Source organism: Natator depressus, chromosome 28 (genome assembly GCF_965152275.1).
Source record: "Natator depressus isolate rNatDep1 chromosome 28, rNatDep2.hap1, whole genome shotgun sequence".
Classification (NCBI taxonomy): Eukaryota; Metazoa; Chordata; order Testudines; family Cheloniidae; genus Natator; species Natator depressus.
The window spans coordinates 2,218,274-2,243,958 of record NC_134261.1 but is presented as its reverse complement, the minus strand read 5'-3'; the positions used below and the strand labels follow the sequence as shown (position 1 = coordinate 2,243,958).

At 61.2% G+C, this 25,685-nt stretch overlaps 1 protein-coding gene and 1 non-coding gene across 2 annotated transcripts; both read right to left on the bottom strand.

Moving 5' to 3' along the window:
• Window positions 1–512: 512 nt before the first annotated feature.
• On the bottom strand, window positions 513–20,505 carry LOC141978780 (uncharacterized). Its single transcript, XM_074941098.1, has 14 exons — window positions 20,380–20,505; window positions 14,795–14,830; window positions 11,035–11,119; window positions 10,723–10,776; window positions 10,460–10,495; window positions 9,696–9,820; window positions 8,930–9,172; window positions 6,366–6,413; window positions 4,755–4,850; window positions 3,356–3,473; window positions 2,586–2,633; window positions 2,147–2,265; window positions 1,805–1,946; window positions 513–1,616 (listed from the first exon to the last, which is right to left on the bottom strand). Exons 1-14 carry the CDS (start codon window positions 20,503–20,505, stop codon window positions 1,507–1,509), a joined length of 1,386 nt encoding a protein of 461 aa, XP_074797199.1. The 3' UTR covers window positions 513–1,506.
• Window positions 20,506–23,708: 3,203 nt separating this feature from the next.
• Window positions 23,709–23,790, bottom strand: TRNAL-UAG (transfer RNA leucine (anticodon UAG)). The gene has a single exon. It is a non-coding gene; the product is annotated as a tRNA-Leu (tRNA).
• Window positions 23,791–25,685: the final 1,895 nt, after the last annotated feature.

The following is a 25,685-nucleotide window of genomic DNA, read 5'->3' as shown; positions in this document are numbered from 1 at the left end:
GGTGGGTTCTGGGGGTTGGAGGGGGGAGCTGGGGGGTGAGGGGGCCCAGCGGGGAGTGGAGGCTGGAGGGGGGAGCTGGGGAGGAGGGGAGGCTGGTGGGTGAGGCGATGGGGGAGCCGCAGGGGGCTGAAGGGGCCCAGCGGGGAGTGGAGGCTGGAGGGGGGAGCTGGGGGGGGGGCCTGGCAGGGAGTGGAGGCTGGAGGGGGGAGCTGGGGAGGAGGGGAGGCTGGTGGGTGAGGCGATGGGGGAGCTGCGGGGGGCTGAAGGGGGGAGCTGCGGGGGGGTTAAGGGGGCCCAGCGGGGCGGGGATCCTGGCCGGGGGGGGCAGGAATGGGACACAGGGGCTGGGGGGGGCCCAGCCCGGTCTACGGCAGGACAAAGCCGGACGGTATCTATGAGGGACCTGCTGGTGTGGGGGGAGCCCTGTGCACCCAGGGGGTTCCCTGCATGGCTCACCCACCCCCCCACGTCGCTGAGCTCCCGAGAAGAGGGGGGTCCGGGAATACTTTGGCTCGTGGAATACTTTATTAGCAGGTAAGAAACCCACAGCAGAGCACCCGGGAGAACCCCGCCACCCCCCTGCTCCGACCCGGGACTGTAACAAACAGGGGGTGTCGTAACAAACAGGGGGTGTCCTCTAACGCCCCACTGCGGCTCCCCGGACGCCAGGGTCCCTTTCTCCCAGCCCAGCCGAGGCCCTCTGCGGCTCCTCGGATGCCTGGGTCCCTTCCTTCCATGCTGGCTGAAGCCCTCTGCAGCTTTCTGGACTCCTGGGTCCCTTTCTCCCAGGCCAGCTGAGTTCCTCGGCAACTCCCTGGATGCCTGGGTCCCTTCCTTCCAGACCGGCAGAGTTGTCTGGGCTGGGGCCGTTTGCTCTGTGTCCGTGTGGCGTCTGCCTAGCCTCGGACTTCTTACAAAGTCAAACAAGAACCCAGGAGTCCTGGCTCCGAGCCCCACTCCTCCCCCGCCCCTGCTCCAAGCCACTAGATCCCACTCAGAGCTGAAGAGAGAACCCAGGCATCCGGGCTCCCAGCCACCGTGCTCCTGGGCATGTTTGTTCAGAGGGCCCCATTCACGACCTTCACAAACTTTTTTGGCTGGAATTTCCTTCGGTTTTTTTGCGGGGGTTGGTTTGTTTCAGGCTGTCCTCGGGGGGCGCCCCCTGGTGGCTGGGGCAGAGTCCTACATTCTCCCCAGTGATGAGACCCTTCCAGGATGTACCCCAAAATCACAGCCCTGGGATTGCTCCAGACTTTCCGGACGCCTGGGTCCCTTCCGGCCTGGTCCCTCCTTTGCAGCTCCCCGGACGCTTGGGTCCCTTCCGGCCTGGTCCCTGTGCAGCTCCCCGGATGCCTGAGTCCCGTCTGGCCAGATGCCTGGGTCCCTTCCAGCCTGGTCTCTGTGCAGCTCCCCGGATGCCTGGGTCCCTTCTGATCTGGTCCCTCTGCAGCTCCCCGGACGCCTGGGTTCCGTCCTCGCCTGGGGGAGTGGGGGTGGCCGGCTCTGCTAGAGGCGGACCAGGCCCAGGAAGGTCCCGTGCGGGCTGAGGTCGAGGGACGCGTTGGCCCGGGGCACACGGAGACTCAGCTGGTCCCCGCGCTGCAGCTGGAAAACACCTGGGGGGGGGGTCATCATTGGGGGGAGCCCCGGCGAGCCCATCCCCCTCCTTCTGCCGGACAGCCCCCCCCGTTCCCTCTATCTGCCCCCCCAGTGGCTGCAAATCCCTCCTCCCTGGGTGGTCTCCCCCCCCGGCACCCCCACTAGCTGCAACATCCCCCCCCCATGCCTGGATCCCCCCCTTCACCTCCGCTGTAGCAGCTGTTGTAGGCCTGCTCCGGCTCGCGGGGCATGCTCTGAACACACCGCAGGAGGATCTGCCCCGGCCCCCCGGCCGACGCCCGCCACAGCACCTGCCCCATGGTGAACGTGGGGTCATGGAACAGCACCTGGGGGGCAGCAGGGAAGAGGGGGTGAGGATTGGGCCGGGTGTTGCAGGGAATGGGGCAGGCCTAGGGGGCGCTGGCTCCCCTCCAGCCCCAGGCCGGGGACTGCCTGGCTCGGGGGGGCGGGGAATGGGGCAGGGGCCTGTCCCCTCTAGGGGGTGCTGGCTCCCCACCCCCACCCCAGGGCGGGGACTGGCCCTTACCTGGCTGTAGACGAGGTACAATCCCGTCTGCTTCACGGTGACGTCTGGGCCAGTCACGTCCAGCGCCCGGCCCTGCTGCAGGAAAGGCTGCCACCAGATCTCAGTCATGTCCCCCTCGTCTGTGGGGGAGATGGGGGGCTGTTAGCGCTCCCAGCCCCCCTGCTCTAACCACCAGCCCCCACTGCCCTCCCAGAGCGGGGGAGAGAACTCAGGAGTCCTGGCTCCCAGTCCCCCTGCTCTAACCCACCAGCCTCCACTCCCCTCCCAGAGCCGGGGAGAGAACCCAGGAGTCCTGGCTCCCAGTCCCCCTGCTCTGACCCACCAGCCCCCACTCACTTCCCAGAGCCGGGGAGAGAACCCAGGAGTCCTGATGGTCAGCATGGGTCACCCAGGGAAGGGGGATGTTGGGGTGGGGTGTGGGGGGGGGACGACAACTCACTGTTGGTGGAGCGATGGCTCGGGGCCAGGTGGAGAACCGAGCGTTTCCCTAGGAGTGAGGTGGAGAGACAGAGATGGTGACTTGCCAGCTCCCCTCCCCACAACCTGCCCCTCCTCTCACCCCTGCACCCCTTTGCCCCACGGCTGCTGGAGCCCGGATCCACTGGGAACTTAAACAGCCCTACCAAGTGGCACTGGGATCCCACCCCTCACACCAAGCGGTGTGACCCTAAGGGCGTGTCTGATCGCCCCAGATCCGCTGCCTGCACCATGGGTCAAAGCCTGAAGTCTCTACCCCAGGTGCCAACCCCAGAGCATCTCACGCCACACAGCAAAAGACATGTGGGTTAATGGAGATAATCAGCGTTCGATCCCACCGCTGACACCAGCTCAATTTGGTGATCCACTGTGGGGGAGGGGCGCGGGGGCAACAGCTCGTACCAGAAACTGACCTGGGGGTAAAAATTGGGAACAGAATCTAGGCCTGACTGCATTGTAAGCAGGAGTGACTCTGGATTGACCCAGGGAGGGAGCTGAGATTTGCATCTGGCCTTTCCCCTGCTGAGTTTGTCACTTTCTACTTTCACTTCCCAATGTCCCGTTCCCCACATCGCACGCACACACACACACGTGTGTGCACACACACACGCACCACACGCACACACACACAGAGGGGACAGGCCCCATTCCTCACCCCCCGCCCCGCCCCGGGGGGACACCCGTTAACAGCTGCAGCCACTTCTCACTCTCGCTTCATCCCCAGCCACTCACTGTGTTGCTGTCGCTGGTCCTGTTCCCTGGAGCTCCCCTCGGACCCTCTTTTCCCTCTTCGCCAAACCGGGGGGGCTTGGACCCCCGCAGCCTGAGGGGGCTCCAGCTCCCCGGGCGCCTGAACCGGGAGCAGACAGGAGAGGGTTAACCCTGCAAAAATTCCCTTGGCACCAAACCCCACTCCCCTCCCAGAGCCGGGAGAGAACCCAGGAGTCCTGGCTCTCAGCCACCCCTGCTCTAACCCACCAGCCCCCACACCCCTCCCAGAGCCCGGGAGAGAACCCAGGAGTCCTGGCTCCCAGACCCCTCTGCTCTAACCCACCAGCCCCCACTCCCCTCCCAGAGCTGGGAGAGAACCCAGGAGTCCGGACTCCCAGCACCCCTGCTCTAACCGCTAGACCCCACTCCCCTCCCAGAGCCGGGGAGAGAACCCAGGAGTCCTGGCTCCCAGCCCCCCTGCTCTAACCACCAGCCCCCACTCCCCTCCCAGAGCTGGGGAGAGAACCCAGGAGTCCTGGCTCCCAGTCCCCCCTCCCGCAGCCCCCACTGCCCTCCCAAAATCGGGAAGAGAACCCAGGAGTCCTGGCTCCCAGCCCCCCCTGCTCTAACCACCAGCCCCCGCTCCCCTCCCGGAGGCAGGATTAATTGGGTTGCTTCATGGCGCCCAGGAAGTGAAGTTCATTCAAAGATCATCCAGACTTCCCTGCGGAGTTACAGGGAAGTGACCGGGGGTGGGGCCGGGAGCCCGGACTCCTGGGTTCTCTCCCCGGCTCTGCGAGGGGAGTGGGGGCTGGTGGGTTAGAACAAGGGGGGCTGGGAGCCGGGACTCCTGGGTTCTCTCGGGGGCCCTGGGAGGGGAGTGGGGGCTGGTGGGTTAAAACAAGGGGGGCTGGGAGCCAGGACTCCTGGGTTCTCTCCAGGGCCCTGGGAGGGGAGTAGGGGCTGGTGGGTTGGGGGGGGGGTGGGATTCTCTCCATTCCTTTCCGCCATGCGGGGCTTTCCCAGGGAGGCGGGTTGTTTCCGCCTCCCCGCCGAGCGCTAAAGGTCGGTGCCGGGTTTGTGTTTGCGGCTCCCCCCAGCCCCGCTCCTACCCCCCGCCGCGCCGATGGGGGGGAGGGGGCAGCTTAATCTTTAACCCTTTAGGGGTCTCCCCCGGCTGCTGCCCCATGGAGGAGAAGGGGGAAGCGAGAGCAGAGCAGAGCCCCGGTAAGTTTCACCCCCGACCTCCCCTCCCAGAGCCGGGAAGAGAACCCAGGAGTCCTGGCTCCCCCCCAACCACCAGACCCTACTCCCCTCCCAGAGCCAAGGAGAGAACCCAGGAGTCCTGGCTCCCAGCCCCCCTGCTCTAACCACTAGCCCTCACTGCCCTCTCATTTGGATCAGTGTTGAGGGGTCTCACCTGCGTCTCTCCAGGGGGCCTGGTCTCTCCCGTCCTGGCGGCCACCAGCTCCCCCCGGAGCTGGACCAGTTCCCGGCGCAGGGCTCCCAGGTGGGCCTGCTGGGCCATGAGGGTTATAAGACAGGCTAGCACCCCCAGGGCTGCACCCCCCCCTAGCCACAGCGCCCCCAGTGCCTGGTGCCCCGGGGCCCCGGCCATGAGGGCTGGGGAGAGTCACCTCCCCGCACTTTGCCCCCTCACCTGATCCCCCCAAGCCCACTCCCAGAGCCCCCCCCTTGCTAGCTGCTCCCCCAAATCCTTACCCAGATGGCCCCAAATCCCCCTTCCACAGCCCCTCACTCCCTCCTTAGCCACATCCACAAATCACTCCTCTACACCCCCAAAAATCTCACTCCCAGAGCCCCCTTCCCCCTCCCTAGCTGCTCCCCCAAATCCTGTTCAAATCCCTCCTCGAAAACCCCCAAAACTCCCATTCCCGGAGCCCCCCTCCCCCTTGCTAGCTGCTCCCCCAAAATCCTGCCTGGACACCTCCAAAATCTCCCCCTGCCTGTTCTCAAAGCCACCCCCCCCAAATCCCCTTGCCCACCCGCCCCCCAACCTCTCCGGAGCCCTGCCCCAAACCTGCCCCTCCCTGGCAGGGTCAGCAAGGCCTGGGATGGCCAAGGGGGGTGCAGCTGGGATCTGGGGGTGCTTTGCAGGGTCCAGGGGGTGGCCGGTGAGCAGCCGGTGAGCCCCGGGCTGTGGCCGGCTAGTGGCGGGTGCTGGCGTCTGGTTCTTGCGTAAGGGGACGTGGGGAAGAGGGCGTGGGGCAGGAAACCGACGGGTGCCCGGGGCCTTGCCAGCTGTATCCGTCTGCCAGCTGGCAGGGACCGTTAGACCCCCCAACGGCCAATGGGTGGGGGGATGCCCCCACTTCAGATCCCTGTGGGTTCCCCTGAGGTCCCCCTCTGAATCTTTACTCCACCCTGTGAAATCCCCCCTTAAATCCCTCAATTGAGGTGCCCCCAAATCTCTGCCCCCAAAACCTTCCTCCCGTGGGGAGGTCACCCGCAAGTCTCTGCCCCCTGAAATCTCTCCCCGCAACCTTTACCCCTCTGTGGCGGTCACCCCCAAGTCTCTGCCCCCTCTGAGCTCACCCTGAATTTTCCAGGGACCCCCCAAATCCATCCCCAAATATCCAGGCCCCCCTCTTGCCACAGGCCTCCAGAACTCAAAGTCACCCCCTGATTTCTATGACCCCCCCCCCAAATTATTCATATTTGCATAGGAAGGATGAATGCGCTGAGGTCCCAGGGTATTGGCAACAGCTGGGAAACCTCCCCGCCCCCTCCGAAGAGATTAGAACCCAGGAGTCCTGGCTCCCAGCCACCCTGCTCTAACCACCAGCCCCCACTCCCCTCCCAGATCCGGGGCGAGAACCCAGGAGTCCTGGCTCCCAGCCACCCTGCTCTAACCACCAGCCCCCACTCCCCTCCCCGAGCCAGAACCCAGGAGTCCTGGCTCCCAGCCCCCCCATGCTGTGCCCGCACTGGGCTGCTGCCTACTCCACATCTGTCTGCAGCCCCCTCCCAACCAATATTCCCCTGGGCCTTTTGAGCCTAAAGCACTCACCAGGTTGGGTACACAGGGACCCCTCGCCCGGCGCTGAGATGCGGCCACCTCTGGGGCGGGGTGGTGGTTGTGATCACCCACGTTCGGGCTTTCTCAGGAATGGAAGTGTGTGATAATCAGTTTGTTCTGGTGAGTGAGAACACAAGATAAGCTACCGCAGACCTGACCCAGCCACCCACGTAGGTGCCAGGTCTGGGAAAGCCATCGATCCGGGGCTTAGCGGCCTTCACCCCACGGGTCAGGATCGAGGGGCCCTGGTGGGGCTGGGCTGGTGGGGGGCCTGCGGGTCAGGACAGAGAGGGGGTGCGGAGCTGAGGCCTGGGGAGCTCGGAGGTGTATGTCCCTGGGTGGATGGATGGAGGGGTCCTTGAGGAGGGCTGGCCGGCTCAAGGTTGGGGGGTGGAGGTAGACGGATAAGATGTAACCCCCCTTTCTCCTCATGATATCATGTGAGCCAATGTATGAGCAGCGTTCGCTCAGGCACCTGCCCCATAGCACCTACTGCTGGCTCAGCGGGATGCTATTGAGGCCTGCCTCAGTTTCCCCAAAACAAAGCCCCCCTCCCTCTCCTTCTGGCCTATTAAGCTCTGCACGAAGCCTTTTGAAAGAAAACTCATACCTGGTTCTCTGGGCCCAGTGGCCTCTTCCCATGGCTCCTGGCTTCCTCTGGGCACCGTCTGCTGGCACCCGTCTCCGCCTTTATAAGCCGCCCATTTGGGCAGCTGGTAATGAGTCTAGCTGCCCAGGGCTCGGCCTCCCTTCTCGCACCCTGTGACAAACCGGTTCATGGCTGTTTTCAGCTGTTTTGCTTGACCGACGGCCCCGGCTGTGCTAACTGATCCAGCTCAACAGAAGGAGCAACTAAGTGCACAGCGAGTGCAGTGAGAGCTGAAACTGTGGAAAGCCACCGCCCAAGGTGCTAAGCCCTGCAGATGGAGGCATTTCCCTGGGAGTGATGGCTAAGGGCATGGGCTCAGGGACGACAGGTCGCCACTGTCTGCGCGCATGTGAGAGACAGAAAGCGAGGGAGGCAGGCGGGGAGAGTCACCCGGAGAGGAAGTCAAGAGGCAGAGATCCTTGGGGCACAGGACCAGCCAGAGAAGTGGGCCTGGGGATTTCTGAGCCAGGAAGCTAGCTGTGGCCGTCGGTCTCCACTATGGCCAGGGAGGTGGGCCGGTGTTGGCCGTTTGTGGTAAAATAAATGGGTTGGTACCGAAGAACAAACCTGAGTCAGATCATCCATTTCTTCTACACGAAACACCCCTGCCCCGATATAGACCTGGGGAGAGAACCCAGGAGTCCTGGCTCCCAGGCCCCCTGCCCTGCTCTAACCACTAGCCCCTGCTTCCCTCCCAGAGAACCCAAGTCCAGTGATTCACCACAGACGAGGCCACGGTATTTTAATTATCTTTAATAACCATTTCTGCTATAAAATACTCTGTGTCCCAAACCCCCCCGCCCCCCCACCGGGGTGTGTGTGGGTGTGTGTCCCCTCCATGGGCGGGCGTCACCGCCACTGGGACAAGTTCATTGGCCCGCCGCAAGGCCCCGCCCACCCACAGCACAGCCTGTCAGGCAGCGGTGGTCCTGGTGTGCTATTGGCCGCCCGGGCAGTCGGGTGGCAGGCGAGGTGGGCAGGCCGGCCAGCTGAGGGCATCCGTGCGCCCCCTGGTGGCAGCCAGGGCACTGCGCCCCCAGCCAGTGGGAGGATGTGTCCGTGCGCCCCCTGGTGGCAGCCAGGGGCCCTGTGCCCCCAGCCAGGGGGAGGATATGTCCGTGCACCCCCTGGTGGCTGCAAGGGGCACTGCGCCCCCCCAGTGCCACTTTCCCCTGCTGCGGGGGGAAGGGCTTTGGCTGGAGTGGGTGTTTTATCCCCGCCCTGAGCGTTGGGGACAGGAAGAGCCGGGGAGAGAACCCAGGAGTCCTGGCTCCCAGCCCCCTGCTGCTCTAACCACCAGCCCCCACTCCCCTCTCAGAGCCAGAGAGAGAACCCAGGAGTCCTGGCTCCTCACCTTGTGGGGTGGGGGGCTACCCAGACTTTAAATGCACCCCCACCCCCACAGTGGAGCTGCAGTAAAAGAATTTGGGGGGGTCTCCGGCTGGATGGGCAGGGATCTCGCCAGCGTTCAGGGGGAGGCACTGGCCATCATCCAGAAGCGGGGAGTGGCATGGATCAGAACCACGCCCACACAATGCTGCGTGGGTTGTGTGCACCGGCCCCCCCGCCCCACAAGACGCCGGGGTCTAGGAGAAGCTGAGGGGACGGGGTGGGCAGGAGGGCGCGGTCCACTGGGATCCGATATGAAGCAACCGGGAGCCAAACTGGGCCCACTGGTGTGATCAAGAACACGGGACCCTGCTTCCTTCCCAGAGCTGGGGAGAGAACCCAGGAGTCCTGGCTCCCAGCCCCTCCTGCTCTATCCCACCAGCCCCACTCCCCTTCCGGAGCCGGGGATAGAACCCAGGAGTCCTGGCTCCCAGGCCCCTCTGCTCTGGCCACTCAACACCACTGCTCTCCTGGGGAACCCAGGAGTCCTGCCCCACCACTCCCGGGCTCAGTGCACCTGGAAGAGCCCGAAGAAGGTGAGGTAGTGCTCAGCCTTGAGCCTCACGCCGGGGATGGTGCGGATGCGCAGGGCGGAGGGCGGCTGGAGGAGCAGGAGCCCGGAGACCTGGCAGACACGCAGTTCGGGGTCCTGGGGGCCGGCGCTGGTGGGGGGGAACTGCTCCAGGCACCGCAGGGCCAGCACCCCGTCCACCACCACATCTAGCTTCATGTACACCGTCCGGCCCTCATTGAAATGCACCTGCCGGGGGCAGAGGGGGGGCAGTAGAACCCAGGAGTTCGGGCCCCTGCCCCCACTCCCCTCCCAGAGCCAGGAAGAGAACCCAGGAATCCTGGCTCCCAGCCCCCTCTGCTCTAACCCACTAGCCCCCACTCCCCTCCCAGAGCCGGGAAGAGAACCCAGGAGTCCTGGCTCCCAGCCCCCTCTGCTCTAACCCACCAGCCCCCACTCCCCTCCCAGAGCCGGGGAGAGAACCCAGGAGTCCTGGCTCCCAGCCCCCTCTGCTCTAACCCACCAGCCCCCACTCCCCTCCCAGAGCCGGGAAGAGAACCCAGGAGTCCTGGCTCCCAGTCCCCTCTGCTCTAACCCACCAGCCCCCACTCCCCTCCCAGAGCCGGGAAGAGAACCCAGGAGTCCTGGCTCCCAGCCCCCTCTGCTCTAACCCACCAGCCCCCACTCCCCTCCCAGAGCTGGGCAGAGAACCCAGGAGTCCCGGCTCCCAGCCCCCACCCCCAGAGAACCCAGGTGTCCGGCCGCCACTCACCTGGCAGTACAGGTAGTACAAGCCCCTCCGGAGGACGGCGAATTCCCCTCTGGCCAAACTGTAGCGCAAGGGGCTCGTGGCATTGAGCGGCGTCTCCTCCCAGCCCCCGATGGTCCCGTCAGGCCCTGGCGTGGTGGGGGAGGGGGAGGGGGAGGGGGAGGGCAGGTGTATTACACATTAGATTCCCCCCCGCCACCCTCAAGACCGAGAGCTGCCCTGGCCCACCCCTCTGCTCGGCTCCCCCAAGCCCCACTCCCACCTTCTCTGCCCACACCCCTAGTTTATCATAAGCTGCCCCAAATGTATTATCCTCAGGGCCCAGGGCTGCCCCCTGCTGGCTCCCCTCGGAACTGCAGGGCACCCAAGAGCGGGGAGGGAACGTTTGTCTGGGTACCAGGCCTCCCGCTCCTAAAAGGGCGGCCGGGAGAGAGAGTGTGGGGGAAGCCAAGCTAGACCGAAAGCTCCCAGCACCCCCACCCTTCCCCACTCTAACCACCATAGCCCACTCCCCTCCCAGAGCTGGGGAGAGAACCCAGGAGTCCTGGCTCCCAGCCCCCCCGCTCTAACCACCAGTCCCCACTCCCCTCCCAGAGCCAGAAAGAGAACCCAGGCGTCCTGGCTCCCAGCCCCACCTGCTCTAACCCACCAGCCCCCCCCTCGCCTCCCAGAGCTGGGGAGGGAACCCAGGAGTCCTGGCTCCCAGCCCCCCCTGCTCTAACCCACCAGTCCCCAACTCCCCTTCACACAGCCCCTCCTGGAATTACCTGAGTAGATCCCAGCTGGGTTCTCTGGAAATCTCACTGAAACAGAGACCGACATGAGCCATTATTACACTGGGGGGGCTGGGAGGCAGGACTCCTGGGTTCTCTCCCCGGCTCTGAGAGGAGGGGCTGGTGGTTAGAGCAGGATGGAGGCTTGGAACCACGATGATTTAACCAGCAACAAGCAACCTCCAAATATGTATCTATTTTTAAATCCACCACCTCCCCATCCCGACCCGACCGGATATGTCCCAAGTCTCTCTCACCTTTATAGTGTGCAGCAGCCGGTTTCCGGGCCCGAGGCTTCTTCCCCTTTGACACTGCCAAATACAAGCAGGGAGATTCGCACTCAGCTTTGGCCGTACGGGTCTCATGACACACATGGGCGCCATACGGTGAGCTGCCGCTAGGGGGCAGCATTACATGGAGATGCATACGCAGACAACCGCAGAATCCACCCACCCTTGCTCTGACCCACTCACCCCCACCCTCCTCCCAGAGCCGGGGAGAGAACCCAGGAGTCCGGGCTCCCAGCCCACCCTGTGCTGGGCTGGGGATGTGACTGGGGGTTCACTCACCTGATCTCCTCTCCCGTGGCACGTCCCCTTGGTCCAGGTGCTGCAGGAACCAGCCCCGGGAGTTGCGGCCAACAGGGGGCGCCAGCTGGGTGGGGGACAGTGCAGTGAGGAAAGGGGTTAATGGGGGGGGGTCTAAGTGACACACACACACATGCAGCCCCCCCCTGCACCCTCCCATCTCTGTACCACAGGACCCCACCCCTCCTAAATAATACACCGTCTTGGGGGATGGGAGCCAGTTCTGAGTGGGGAGTAGCAGGGGTTAGGAAGTTATCCCATCTCTGTTCATGGCCCTGATCCTTCGGGGGGGGGGATGAGCCAGTCTCCCCCACCTCCCTCCCGGGTCCTGGGCCCCTCCAGAGAATGAGTGAAAGAGAGAAGGAAAGAATGAGAAAGTCCATGAAGAAAGAAAGAAAGAAAGAAAGAAAGAAAGACAGACAGAAAAGGGGATGAAAGAGAAAGACAGACAGACAGAAAAGGGGATGAAAGAGAAAGAAAGAAAGAAAGAAAGAAAGAAAGAAAGAAAGAAAGAAAGAAAGAAAGAAAAGGGGATGAATGAGAAAGAGAGAAAGAGAGACAGAAAAGGGGATGAATGAGAAAGAAAAAAGAGAGAAAGAGAGACAGAAAAGGGGATGAATGAGAAAGAGAGAAAGAGAGACAGAAAAGGGGATGAATGAGAAAGAAAGAAAGAAAGAAAGAGGGATGAATGAGAAAGAAAGAAAGAAAGAAAGAAGGAAAGAAAGAAAGAGAAAGAGAAAGAGAAAGAAAGGGGGATGAATGAGAAAGAAAGAAAGAGAAAGAGAAAGAAAGGGGGATGAATGAGAAAGAAAGAAAGAGAAAGAGAAAGAGAAAGAAAGGGGGATGAATGAGAAAGAAAGAAAGAGAGAAAGAAAAGGGGATGAATGAGAGAGAAAGAGAGAAAGAAAAGGGGATGAATGAGAGAGAAAGAAAGAAAGAAAGAAAAGGGGATGAATGAGAAAGAATAAAGAGAGAAAGAAAAGGGGATGAATGAGAAAGAAAGAAAGAAAGAAAGAAAGAAAGAAAGAAAGAGAGAAAAGGGGATGAATGAGAAAGAAAGAAAGAGAGAAAGAGAGAAAAGGGGATGAATGAGAAAGAAAGAAAGAAAGAAAGAAAGAAAGAAAGAAAAGGGGATGAATGAGAAAGAAAGAAAGAAAGAGAGAAAGAGAGAAAAGGGGATGAATGAGAAAGAAAAAAAGAAAGAAAGAGAGAAAAGGGGATGAATGAGAAAGAAAGAAAGAAAGAGAAAGAGAGAAAGAAAAGGGGATGAATGAGAAAGAAAGAAAGAAAGAAAGAAAGAAAAGGGGATGAATGAGAAAGAAAGAAAGAAAGAAAGAAAGAAGGAAAGAAAGAAAGAGAAAGAGAAAGAGAAAGAGAAAGAAAGGGGGATGAATGAGAAAGAAAGAAAGAGAAAGAGAAAGAAAGGGGGATGAATGAGAAAGAAAGAAAAAGAGAAAGAAAGGGGGATGAATGAGAAAGAAAGAAAGAGAAAGAGAAAGAGAAAGAAAGGGGGATGAATGAGAAAGAAAGAAAGAGAGAAAGAAAAGGGGATGAATGAGAGAGAAAGAGAGAAAGAAAAGGGGATGAATGAGAGAGAAAGAAAGAAAGAAAGAAAAGGGGATGAATGAGAAAGAATAAAGAGAGAAAGAAAAGGGGATGAATGAGAAAGAAAGAAAGAAAGAAAGAAAGAAAGAAAGAAAGAGAGAAAAGGGGATGAATGAGAAAGAAAGAAAGAGAGAAAGAGAGAAAAGGGGATGAATGAGAAAGAAAGAAAGAAAGAAAGAAAGAAAGAAAGAAAGAAAGAAAGAAAAGGGGATGAATGAGAAAGAAAGAAAGAAAGAAAGAAAGAGAGAAAGAGAGAAAAGGGGATGAATGAGAAAGAAAAAAAGAAAGAAAGAGAGAAAAGGGGATGAATGAGAAAGAAAGAAAGAAAGAGAAAGAGAGAAAGAAAAGGGGATGAATGAGAAAGAAAGAAAGAAAGAAAGAAAAGGGGATGAATGAGAAAGAAAGAAAGAAAGAAAGAAAGAAAGAAAGAAAGAAAGAAAAGGGGATGAATGAGAAAGAAAGAAAGAAAGAAAGAAAGAAAGAAAGAAAAGGGGATGAATGAGAAAGAAAGAAAGAAAGAGAAAGAGAGAAAGAAAAGGGGATGAATGAGAAAGAATAAAGAGAGAAAGAAAAGGGGATGAATGAGAAAGAAAGAAAGAAAGAAAGAAAAGGAAAGGGGATGAATGAGAAAGAAAGAAAAAGAGAAAGAAAAGGGAATGAATGAGAAAGAAAGAAAGAAAGAGAGAAAGAGAGAAAAGGGGATGAATGAGAAAGAAAGAAAGAGAGAAAGAGAGAAAAGGGGATGAATGAGAAAGAAAGAAAGAAAGAAAGAAAGAAAGAAAGAAAGAAAAGGGATGAATGAGAAAGAAAGAAAGAAAGAAAGAAAGAAAGAAAGAGAGAAGGAGAGAAAGAAAAGGGGATGAATGAGAGAGAAAGAAAGAAAGAAAAAGAAAAGGGGATGAATGAGAAAGAATAAACAGAGAAAGAAAAGGGGATGAATGAGAAAGAAAGAAAGAAAGAAAGAAAAGGGGATGAATGAGAAAGAAAAAGAAAGAAAGAAAGAAAGAAAGAAAGAAAGAAAAGGGGATGAATGAGAAAGAAAGAAAGAAAGAAAGAAAGAAAGAAAGAAAGAAAGAAAAAGGGATGAAAGAAAGAAAGAAAGAAAGAAAATGGGATGAATGAGAAAGAAAGAAAGAAAGAAAGAAAGAAAATGGGATGAATGAGAAAGAAAGAAAGAAAGAAAGAAGGAAAGAAAAAAGTAAAGGGGATGAATGAGAAAAAGAAAGAAAGAAATGGCAGGAAAAGATGGAGGAAGGAAGAAAGACCAAAACTAAGAGAAAGCGAAGAAATGGAAGAAGAAGAGAATGGGAAAGAAAAGGCCAAGTGAAGAGAGAGGGGGAAAGGCTGAATGCGGGACGAATGGAGGAATGAGTGAAAGACGGGAAGGAGAAAAGCAGAAGAATGAACGAGAAAGGCGCAAACAGCAAAACGAGCGAACGCACAAAGAGTGAGTGCAAGGAAGAGCGAAGGAATGTAGGCGGAACGGAGAAAACCGAGAGAAGAAAGACGGAAGAGAAAGGAAGAACGAAAAAGTCTATGATGGAGGAAAGCAAACCACAGAATCGGTGGAAAGATGAACGAAAAGAGACGAGAGGAGGCATAAAAAGCAGAATGAAAAGGGTGAAGGAAGAAACAGAAAAACAAAGAAGAAAAGAGAAGCAAGGGAATGGATCCTGAAAGAGAAGGAGGGAGAAAGGGATGAATGTGAACTGAACAGACAAAGGAGTGAAGGAGAGGAAAGCGGCTGAAGGGATGAACGAGAGAAAGGCAGAAAGTGGAGAAGGAGGAAGGAAAGTCCAGGGAGAGGAGAAGGAACGCCACCCGGGCTGAGGGCAAAGAGGAACTGAAGACGGGAGAGAAAACCAGAGAGCAAAGGGATGAGCGGAAGGAAGGATGGAGAGAGGAAGATGGGAAGGAAAGGAGGAGCGAATAACTCAAGGATGAAAGGAAAAGAGCGGGAGAAATGAAGAGAGAGAAGGAGCCGAAAGACTGAAGGAAAAAGCAAAAGGGAAAGAAAAGGACTGAGAGTGTCCGTGAAAGGAGACAACCACCCCAGAGGGAAGGGAGCCGGTGTGGGGCGGGTGGCGGGGGGCAGGCGGGATGTGTGGGGGGGGGGGAACTGGCGCCCCAGACATACCAGCTCCAGCGCGCCCGGCATCTCCTCCGGCAGCTCCTGGCGACAGAAAGACACAGATGGAGTCGGACCAACAGCACCAGGAGGGGGCGCTCAGCCCCTGAGACCCCGAATCCCAACCCGCAGCCCCCCGCCCGCCCGGCCCTGGGCTCCCCCCAGCTCTGCCGGTGCCCCTCACTCCAGACCCACAGCCCCTCTGCTGCAGGGAGCGGGGGCAGGGGGCTCAGCAGGAGGCGCTCTCCCCTGGCAGGCAGGGCTGGCCCCAGGGTGGAGCTAGGGGGCAGGGAGCGAGGCAGGGGCTCGGCAGGGGGCGCTCTCCCCTGGCAGGCAGGGCTGGCCCCAGGGTGGAGCTAGGGGGCAAGGAGCGAGGCGGGGGGCTCGGCAGGGGGCGCTCTCCCCTGGCAGGCGGGGCTGGCCCCATTGCCCTATAACCCAGCCCAGATTCAGAGCAGTGTCCCCTGGGGATCTCAGTGTCTGTACCCGCTGCCACCCCACCCTGTCCCCATGTCAGAAAGGCAACAGCCTCCCCCTACCCAACACATGGGGAAACTGAGGCACAGGGTGGGGTTGGGGGGACATCTGGAGTTGGGAGCCCCCACGGCTGCAGCCAGTGGGTGCGGGGGGGGATCACAGATCAGATCAAGGCACGGAAGGTTGTGTGTGTGTATGTGGGTTTGTGTGGGTGTGTTTGGACAGTGTTGTATGTTAGAGTGTTATGTGTTTGCAGAATAAGTGTGTGTGTGTAGGGGGATGTGTTGGCAAAACTGTGGGGGGGGCAGGGTGTGTGTTTGTATAGCAGTGAGTGTGTGTAGTGGAGTGTGTGTGTGCAGAGCAGTGTGTGTATAGCGGGGGGGTTGTTTGTAGAGCAGTGTGTGTGTGTAGCAGGGTGTGTGTTTGCACAGCTCTGTGTGTGTAGCAGGGTGTGTGTGCAGTAGGGTGTGTGTAGCTGGATGTGTGTTTGCAGAGGAGTGTGTGTTGAGGGGGGTGCGTTCGCAGACCTGTGTGTGTGTGTGTGCGTGTAGCAGGTGTATGCAGAGCAGTGTGAGAGTTTAGCGAGGTGTGTGTTTGAGGAGCAGCGTGTGTGTGTGTTGCAGGCTGTGTGTGTGTGTGTGTGTTGCAGGCTGTGTGTGTGTGTGTGTGTGCGTGCGTGCTTGGTGTCTGCAGAGCAGTGTGAGAGTGTAGCTGGGTGTGTGTTTGCAGAGTGGGGGTGTGTGTTTGTAGCGGGGTGTATGTGTGGCTGGGGGGTGCTTGCAGGACACTGTGTGTGTGTGTGTGTGTGTAGCAGTGGGGGGGGCTTTATGTGTAGTGGTGTGGGGCTGTGTGTGTGTGTAGCAGTGTGGTGTGGGGCTGTGTAGTGGTGTGGGGGCAGCGGTTGTTCGGCAGTCTGGGGGGGTTGTGTGTGTAGCAGTGTGTGTGTGTAGCTGTGGGGGGGGGCCTGTTGTTTGGCGGTGTGCGGGGATTCTGTAGCCGTGTGTCTATGTGTAGCAGGAGTGTGTTTGCAGAGCTGTGTGTGTGTTTGTAGCTGGGTGTGTGCAGAGCTCTGTGTGTGTGTGTGTGTGTGTGTAGCAGGTGTGTGCAGAGCTGTGTGTGTGTATGTGAACGTGTGTGTGTGTTGCACCCTGTGTGTTTGTGGAGCGAGGTGTGTGTTTGCAGAGCAGTGTGTGTCTGTGTGTGTGTAGTGGGGTGTATGTTTGCACAGCAGTGTGTGTGGGTGCATAGCGGGTGTGTGTTTGCAGAGCTCTGTGTGTGTGTGTAGCAGGTGATTTTTTGCAGAGCAGTGTGTGTGTGTGCACAGTGGGTGTGTGTTTGCAGAGCAGTGTGCGTGTGTGTGTGTGCAGCGGGGGTGTGTGTAGTGGTGTGGGGCTTGTCTTTAGCAGGGGGTGTGTGTGTGTAGCAGTGTGGGAGGGTGTGTGCAGCGGGGGGGTAGAAGTTTGGCAGCATGTGTGTAGTGGTGCGGGGTGTGTGTGTGTGTAGCAGTGGGGGGGTGGGGCTGTGTGTGTGGGTGTGCGGGGGCTGTGTAGTCATGTGGGGGACTGTGTGTGTGTAGCAGGGTGTGTTTGCAAAGCAGGGTGTGTAGCTGTGGAAGAGGGGGGCTGTGTGTAGCGGTTTGGCGGGGGCAGTACTTTGGCAGTGGGGGGGGGATTGTGTAGCCGCGGGGGGAGGCTGTGTGTGTGTACTGTTGTTTGGCAGTGTGGGGGGGGGGTTGTGTAGCCATGGAGGGGGCTGTGTTTTTGTAGCGGGGTGTGTGTGTGTGGCTGGGGGGGGGCAGTTCTTTGGCAGTTGAGGGGGAGGTAGTGGGGGGGTTGTGTAACGGCACGGTGTGTGTAGCGGGGGGGTTATGTAGCTGTGTGTGTAGCTGTGGGGGGGGGTTGTGTAGCAGTGGGGGGTGGTTCTTTGGCAGTGTGGGGGGGGTTGTGTGGTGTGTAGCAGTGTGGTGGCTGTTTGGCGATGTGTAGCCGTGGGGAGGTTGTGTAGCCGAGGGGGTTGTGTAGTGGTGTGTGTGTGAGTGTGTGTGTGTAGCAGTGGGGGGTGATTGGTAGTGTGTGTGGGGGTTGTGTCGTGTGTGTAGCGCTGTGGTGGCTGTTTGGCGGTGTGTAGCCATGGGGAATTTGTGTAGCCATGTGGGGGGGGTTGTATAGTGGTGTGGTGAGTGTGTGTGTAGCGGTGGGGGGGCGGTTGTTTGGCTGCGTGTGTTGGGGGGGTTGTGTAGCCGTGTGGTGTGCGTAGTGGGGGGCGGTTGCTTGACTGTTTGTGTTGCGGGGGTTGTGTAGCTGTGTGGTGTGTGTGTGTGTAGCGGGGGGGCGGCTGTTTGGCTGTGTGTGTTGGGGGTTGTGTAGTGGTGTGGTGTGCGTGTGTGTAGCGGGGGGCGGTTGTTTGGCTGTGTGTGTTGGGGGTTGTGTAGTGGTGTGGTGTGTGTGTGTGTAGCGGGGGCGGTTGTTTTGTGGTGTGTGTGGGGGTTGTGTAGCTGTGTGCTGTGTGTGTGTGTAGCGGGGGGCGGTTGTTTGGCTGTCTGTGTTGGGGTTGTGTAGTGGTGTGGTGTGTGTGTGTGTAGCGGGGGGGCGGTTGTTTTGTGGTGTGTGGGGGGTTGTGTAGTGGTGTGGTGTGTGTGTGTGTAGCGGGGGCGGTTGTTTTGTGGTGTGTGTGGGGGTTGTGTAGCTGTGTGCTGTGTGTGTGTGTAGCGGGGGGTGGTTGTTTGGCTGTGTGTGTTGGGGGTTGTGTAGTGGTGTGGTGTGTGTGTGTGTAGCGGGGGCGGTTGTTTTGTGGTGTGTGTGGGGGTTGTGTAGCTGTGTGCTGTGTGTGTGTGTAGCGGGGGGTGGTTGTTTTGTGGTGTGTGTGGGGGTTGTGTAGCTGTGTGTTGTGTGTGTGTGTAGCGGGGGGTGGTTGTTTGGCTGTGTGTGTTGGGGGTTGTGTAGTGGTGTGGTGTGTGTGTGTGTAGCGGGGGCGGTTGTTTTGTGGTGTGTGTGGGGGTTGTGTAGCTGTGTGCTGTGTGTGTGTGTAGCGGGGGGTGGTTGTTTGGCTGTGTGTGTTGGGGGTTGTGTAGTGGTGTGGTGTGTGTGTGTGTAGCGGGGGGGCGGTTGTTTTGTGGTGTGTGGGGGGTTGTGTAGTGGTGTGGTGTGTGTGTGTGTAGCAGGGGGCGGTTGTTTTGTGGTGTGTGTGTGTGGGGGGGTAGCCCTGTGGGTTTCCCCTCCCCCACCACGTCCTCCCGGCGCCCTCTCCCGTAGCCTGGGGCCCAGCCCCTCCCCCCTGCGCCTGCGGGGCGGGGGGGGGGGGGAACGTGGGGGTCCTGGTCACTCAACCCGTGGGGGCGGGGAACCCGGGGGGTGCTGGGGGGGGGCTCGAGGCGTGGAGGGCGCTGGAAGGGCGCGGGGGGGTGGAGGAGAGGAGCTCTGGGGGGGCTACTAGGGGCGTTCTCTGGCTGGGGGCGCAAGGAGGAGGCGCGGGGGGGAGCGTCTGGGGGGCCGCTAGGGGGTCCCAGGCTGGGGGTGCCAGGTGGGGCGGGGGTCCCAGGTTGGGGGCGCGGGAAGGGGCCGCTAGGGGGTCCCAGGCTGGGGGGCGCTGGGGGAGCCTCTGGGGCCGCGGGGGGCCGCTGGGGGGGGGTCCCAGTCAGGGGGCGCTGGGGGGCCGCTGCGGGGCTCCCCGGCTGGGGGCGCTGGGGGGCCGCTGGGGGGGGTTCCTGACTGGGGGGGTCCCCGGCTGGGGGGTCCCAGGCTGGGGGCGCGGGGGGCCGCTGGCGGGGTCCCCGGCTGGGGGCGCTGGGGGGCCGCTGGCGGGGTCCCCGGCTGGGGGTGCGGGGGGCCGCTGGAGGGGTCCCCGGCTGGGGGGTCCCAGGCTGGGGGCGCGGGGAGGGGGCGCTGGGGGGTCCCTGGCTGGGGGCGCTGGGGGGCCTCTGGGGGGGTCCCCGCCTGGGGGCGCGGGGGGCTGCTGGGGGGGTTCCTGGCTGGGGGGTCCCAGGCTGGGGGCGCGGGGGGCCGCTTGGGGGGTTCCTGGCTGGGGGGATCCCCGGCTGGGGGCGCGGGGGCCGCTGGGGGGGTCCCAGGCTGGGGGGCGCTGGGGGAGCCTCTGGGGCCGCGGGGCGCCGCTGGGGGGGTCCCAGTCAGGGGGCGCGGGGGGCCGCTTGGGGGGTTCCTGGCTGGGGGGATCCCCGGCTGGGGGCGCGGGGGCCGCTGGGGGGGTCCCAGGCTGGGGGGCGCTGGGGGAGCCTCTGGGGCCGCGGGGCGCCGCTGGGGGGGTCCCAGTCAGGGGGCGCTGGGGGGCCGCTGGGGGGTCCCTGGCTGGGGGCGCTGGGGGGCCTCTGGGGGGGTCCCCGCCTGGGGGCGCGGGGGGCTGCTGGGGGGGTTCCTGGCTGGGGGGTCCCAGGCTGGGGGCGCGGGGGGCCGCTTGGGGGGTTCCTGGCTGGGGGGATCCCCGGATGGGGGCGCGGGGGCCGCTGGGGGGGTCCCAGGCTGGGGGGCGCTGGGGGAGCCTCTGGGGCCGCGGGGCGCCGCTGGGGGGGTCCCAGTCAGGGGGCGCTGGGGGGCCGCTGGGGGGCTCCCCGGCTGGGGGCGCGGGGGGCCGCTGGGGGGGGTTCGTGGCTGGGGGGGTCCCAGGCTGGGGGCGCGGGGGACTGCTGGCGGGGTCCCCGGCTGGGGGCGCTGGGGGGCCGCTGGCGGGGTCCCCGGCTGGGGGTGCGGGGGGCCGCTGGCGGGGTTCCTGGCTGGGGGGGTCCCCGGCTGCGGGCGCGGGGGGCCGCTGGCGGGGTCCCCGGCTGGGGGGTCCCAGGCTGGGGGCGCGGGGAGGGGGCGCTGGGGGGTCCCTGGCTGGGGGCGCTGGGGGGCCTCTGGGGGGGGTCCCCGCCTGGGGGCGCGGGGGGCCGCTTGGGGGGTTCCTGGCTGGGGGGTCCCAGGCTGGGGGCGCGGGGGGCCGCTGGCGGGGTCCCCGGCTAGGGGCGCTGGGGGGCCGCTGGGGGGGTTCCTGGCTGGGGGGATCCGAGGCTGGGGGCGCGGGGGGCCGCTTGGGGGGTTCCTGGCTGGGGGGGTCCCAGGCTGGGGGCGCGGGGGGCCCTGGGGGGGTCCCCGGCGGGGGGCGCGGGGGGGGTCCCGGTCACTCACCCTCGGGGTGCTCCGGGCCCAGGCCCAGGCCGCCAGCACCAGCCCCAGCCCGGCCAGCCCGAGCGCGGCCCCCGCCGCCAGCCCCAGCGCCCGCCCGGCCCGCGCCCGCCGCCGCCTGCGCCCCATGGACCCGCCGCCCCTCGCTCCGCCCGGGCCGGGCCGGGGCATCGGGGCGGGTCCGTGCGGGGCCGGGCGGGGGCCGGGAGCGCGGAGCGCGAGTGACAGGAAACAGGCCGGGTGGGGAGCCCGAGAGAGAGAGTGTGAGTGTGTGTCAGTCAGTCACTGTGTGTGTGTGAGTGTGTGTCAGTCAGTGTCTGTGTGCGAGTCAGTGTGTGTGTGTGAGTGTGTCAGTCAGTGTGAGTGTGTGTGTGTGTCAGTCAGTGTGAGTGTGTGTCACTCAGTGTGTGTGAGTCAGTGTGTGTCAGTCAGTCACTGTGTGTGTGTGTGTCAGTCAGTGTCTGTGTGCTAGTCAGTGTGTGTGTGTGAGTGTGTCAGTCAGTGTGAGTGTGTGTCACTCAGTGTGTGTGAGTCAGTGTGTGTGAGTGTGTGTCAGTCAGTCACTGTGTGTGTGTGTGTGTCAGTCAGTGTCTGTGTGCGAGTCAGTGTGTGTGTGTGTGTCAGTCAGTGTGAGTGTGTATCACTCAGTGTGTGTGAGTCAGTGTGTGTGAGTGTGAGTGTGTGTCAGTCACTGTGTGTGTGTGAGTGTGTGTCAGTCAGTGTCTGTGTGCGAGTCAGTGTGTGTGTGTGAGTGTGTCAGTCAGTGTGAGAGAGTGTGTGTGTCAGTCAGTGTGAGTGTGTGTCACTCAGTGTGTGTGAGTCAGTGTGTGTGAGTGTGAGTGTGTGTCAGTCAGTCACTGTGTGTGTGTGTCAGTCAGTGTCTGTGTGCTAGTCAGTGTGTGTGTGAGTGGGTCACTCAGTGTGTGTGAGTCAGTGTGTGTGAGTGTGTGTCAGTCAGTCACTGTGTGTGTGTGTGTCAGTCAGTGTCTGTGTGCGAGTCAGTGTGTGTGTGTGTGTCAGTCAGTGTGAGTGTGTGTCACTCAGTGTGTGTGAGTCAGTGTGTGTGAGTGTGAGTGTGTGTCAGTCAGTGTCTGTGTGCGAGTCAGTCTGTGTGTGTCAGTCAGTGTGTGTGTCTGTCAGTCTGTCAGTGTGTGAGTCAGTGTGTGTGTGTTAGTGTGTGTGTAGGTGTCTGAGTGTGTGTCAGTTTGTGTCTGTGTCACTGTGTGTGCGAGTCAGTGTGTGTGAGTGTGTCAGTGTGTGTGTAGGTGTCAGTGTGTGTAGGTGTATGTGTCAGTGTGTGTATGTCAGTCAGTGTGTGTGTGTGTCAGTCAGTGTGTGTGTCAGTCAGTGTGCGTGAGTCAGTGTGTGTGAGAGTGTGTGGGAGTGGGAGTGTGTCAGTGTGAGTGTGTCAGTCAGTGTGTGTCTGTGTCTGTGTGTGTGTGTCAGTGTGTGTGTAGGTGTCTGAGTGTGTGTCAGTTTGTGTCTGTGTCACTGTGTGCAAGTCAGTGTGTGTGTCAGTCAGTGTGTGTGTGTCAGTGTGTGTCAGTGTGTGTGAGAATGTATATGTCAGTGTGTGAGTGTGTATGTGTCAGTCAGTGTGTGTGTGAGAAAGTGTGTGTCTGTGTGTGTTTCTGTGTGTGTGTGTGTGTATCAATCAGTGGGTGTGTGTGAATGTGTTTCTCTGTGTGTGTGTCAGTGTGTTGGGGTGTGTCTGTGTGTGAGAGTCAGTCAGTGTGTGTGTGTCACTCAGTGTGTGTGAATGTGTTTCAGTGTGTGAGTGTGTCAGTGCCAATGCGTGTGTGAGAGTGAGTGTGTGTGTGTTTCTGTGTGTCAGTGTGTGTATTCCTGTGCGTGGAGAGAGAGAGTGTGTCACTCAGTGTGTGTGTGCGTGAGAGAGTGTGTTGGGGTGTGTCTGTGTGTGTGAGTGTGTCTCAGTGTCAGTGTGGGTGGGTGTCAGTGTGTGGGAGTGTGTCGGTCAGTGTAGCACTCTCTGTGTGTGACCGTGTCAGTGTCTGTGGGAGTGTCAGTGTGGGAGTGTGTGGGTGTAGGGCCGTTTGTGTCTCACGTTCTGTGGGTCAGGGTGGGCAACGCTGAGAGCATCACACAGGGTGTCTCTGTGACTGGCTGCGTGTCAGCGTCTGTTGCACTGTGTGCATGTGGGAGTCAGTAGTGCGCCACTGTGAGTGTCTCGCTGGGTGTGCGAGCAAGGCGTCAGTGTGTGTGTAACAAGCGGACGGAGGAGCCGGCCCAGGTGGGTCGCTCTGCCCCCGACACACACAGCAGCCGGGTGACTCCGGCGGCTCCCGCGCAGGCCTGGCCCCGACAACGAAATCCTGCGAGTGGCAGGGGGCTGGCAATTCCCCTAACCCAGCCCCCCACTCCCCTCCCAGAACCGGGGAGAGAACCCAGGAGTCCTGGCTCCCAGCCTGCCCTGCTCTAACCCACCAGCCCCCACTCCCCTCCCCGAGCTGGGAAGAGAACCCAGGAGTCCTGGCTCCCAACCCCCACTGCTCTAACCCACCAGCCCCCACTCCCCTCCCCGAGCTGGGGAGAGAACCCAGGAGTCCTGGCTCCCAGCCCCCACTGCACTAGCCCACCAGCTGGTCTCTGTTGCCCCCTGGTGGCCGGTGCGTGGAACAGCTCCAGGACCCAGATCCGGCCCCAGCTCGGCAGCTGCTTGACCCCCCCACCTCCCCGCCCCCTCCCTGCCCCCCACATGCCAAGTCCCCCGGAGACTCCTGCATCTGCACCGAGCGCCCGCCCCACTTCTCTCCCCCGCAACATCTGGCGGCCCAGGGCCTCTGGCCAGGCGTCCCCCGGGGGACTGGGGGAGGCTCCTCGGCCGGGTCCGCTCCGGATGCCTCCGGCCGGAGACCTCCTGGAATTTGGCTCCTGCCAGGAACAATCGCCCCACAGGGCCTCAGTCTGCCACATCCGGGGGGCTGCGGGTCGGGAGTGAGGGGCACCGGCAGAGCTGGTGGGGGAGCCCAGGGGGCTGCAGGTCGGGAGTGAGGGGCACCGGCAAAGCTGTGGGGGGGGGACAGAGCTGGGCTAGCAAGGGGCCGGGATTGAGCCATGGGGGGGGAAGGATTTTATGGTGGTGAAGGGGTTAAAATAATCAGAGGGTAAAAGCCAACTTGTCTTGGCTGGGAATCGAACCAGGTCCCACGGGTTGGAAGCCGGCTCCGCTCCCCGCTACCCCACCAACGGAGCGGAGCTAAAATCCCTTCCCTGGAAGGAACGACTGGCTCCCCCCCCCCTCCCCAAACCAAGCGGGCGCTTCCTGTTGGGGGTGGCGCTATAAACGCACCCCCCGCAAAAAAAACTTCTTCTGGCAGCGGTGGGATTCGAACCCACGCCCCCGGAGAGACTGGAGCCTAAATCCAGCGCCTTAGACCGCTCGGCCACGCTACCACCGGCGGCTGCCTCCCCTGTCGGGGGCTGGCAATGGGGCGGGAAGAGGCTCAAAAAAGCCTGAAACCAGATTAGAAGGTGCGAAGCCACCGGATCCAGAGCCGCGTCCGCTTCTGCCCGGTTTCCTGCCTGCCGTGTAAACCAGCCACGATCGGCCTGTCCCCCTGGCGGGGGGCTGATTGGGCTTCCGGCCCCGCCCCCCAAATTACACCCCAAACCAGACAACCACCCAGGCGTGACCAATTCGGTCCCCAGTAAACCTGGGCCGGACCCGGCAGTGGGGAGGATCCGGAGCAGTGTAAACAGAGCACGGTCCGAAATTTGAACTTGGCCTGGCTTCGCCCACCTGTTGGAAATCGAGGCAAGTATCTCGAAAGGATGTCGCCCCCCCCACCACGGAAGACCTCGGCGTACCCCCAGGGCGCAGGTACCCCCCACTGGTACAAACCCATCTCGCCTCCGCTTCCTGCTAAGGCAGGGCAAAGCTAATCTGCGGCCACCTCTGGGGCGGGGCGGCTGGTGACCCGGGGACCCCTCCCCCAAAATGCAGCCACCTCTGGGGCAGAGCAGCTGGTTGTGACCCGGGGACCCCTTGCCCAGCCCCGAGATGCGGCCACCTCTGGGGCGGGGCAGCTGGTGACACAGGGACCCCTTGCTGAGATGCAGCCACCTCTGGGGCAGGGCGGCTGGTGACACAAGGACCCCTCCCCTGAGATGCAGCCATGTCTGGGGTGGGGCAGCTGGTTGTGACCCAGGGACCCCTCGCCCAGCCCCGAGATGCAGCCACCTCTGGGGCGGGGTGGCTGGTGACCCGGGGACCCCTCGCTGAGATGCAGCCACCTCTGGGGCAGGGCAGCTGGTGACACAAGGACCCCTCCCCTGAGATGCAGCCACGTCTAGGGTGGGGCGGCTGGTTGTGACCCGGGGACCCCTCACCCGAGATGCGGCCACCTCTGATGCGGGGCAGCTGGTTGTGACCCAAGGACCCCTCGCCCAGCCCCAAGATGCGGCCACCTCTGGGGCGGGGCAGCTGGTTGTAACGCGGGGACCCCTCGCCCAGACCTGAGATGCGGCCACCTCAGGGGCAGGGCGGCTGGTGACAAGGACCCCTCCCCTGAGATGCAACCACATCTGGGGGGGCATAACTGGTGACACAGGGACTCCTTGCTGAGATATGGCCACCTCTGGGGCAGGGCGGCTATGGTGACCTATGGACCCCTTGCCCAGCCCCGAGATGCAGCCACTTCTGGGGCGGGGCAGCTGGTGACCCGGGGACCCCTTGCCCAGCGCTGTGATGCGGCCACCTCTGGGGCGGGGCGCAGCTACACTTTAAGCACAGACAGGGGGTCTGCAGAAGCTCCCATCCAGGCACCGAAGTCTCGCTCGGCCCCAGGCCCGCGGCCAAGTGGTTGAGCCAGAGACAAGGGGCAAACCCCTTCCACACGACCGTGAAACAGCCGGGGGCTGGGGGGGGTGGGAGGCAGCAACGCTAATGAAGAGGATTAGCCCGAACCCAGCCCCCACTCCACTCCCAGAGCCAGAGAGAGAACCCAGGAGTCCTGGCGCCCAGCCCCCGCTGCTCTCACCCACCAGCCCCCACTCCCCTCCCAGAGCTGGGTGACGAACAGGCTGTGTGTTGGGGTGAAATCCGCGGGGAATCGTCTCTTCCTGCCCCCCAAGATCGGTCAAGGACATGGGGGATCCCAGAGGGTTCGACCGGAACCGCGCCGTGCCCGAACTCTGCCTCCAGCACCGTTTCAGTTTCCAGATGGGGAAACTGAGGCACAATGAGCCCAGCACTTCCCCCAAAGCCTCCAAGGTAGGCACAAAACCCAGGAGTCTGAGTTCCAACCCACTCCCCACCGTGCACTAGGGGCAGAACCCAGGAGTCCTGC

Bases quoted from the DNA above. Each gene is read 5' to 3' on its own strand.
- LOC141978780 (XM_074941098.1), bottom strand. From the start codon at position 20,505: ATGGGGCGCAGGCGGCGGCGGGCGCGGGCCGGGCGGGCGCTGGGGCTG. The intron at 2,634-3,355 runs GTGAGTGGCTGG...CCTCACTCCTAG, and splicing joins GGACCAGCGACAGCAACACA to GGAAACGCTCGGTTCTCCAC. The intron at 1,947-2,146 runs GTAAGGGCCAGT...GCTGCCCCCCAG, and splicing joins TGTACCTCGTCTACAGCCAG to GTGCTGTTCCATGACCCCAC.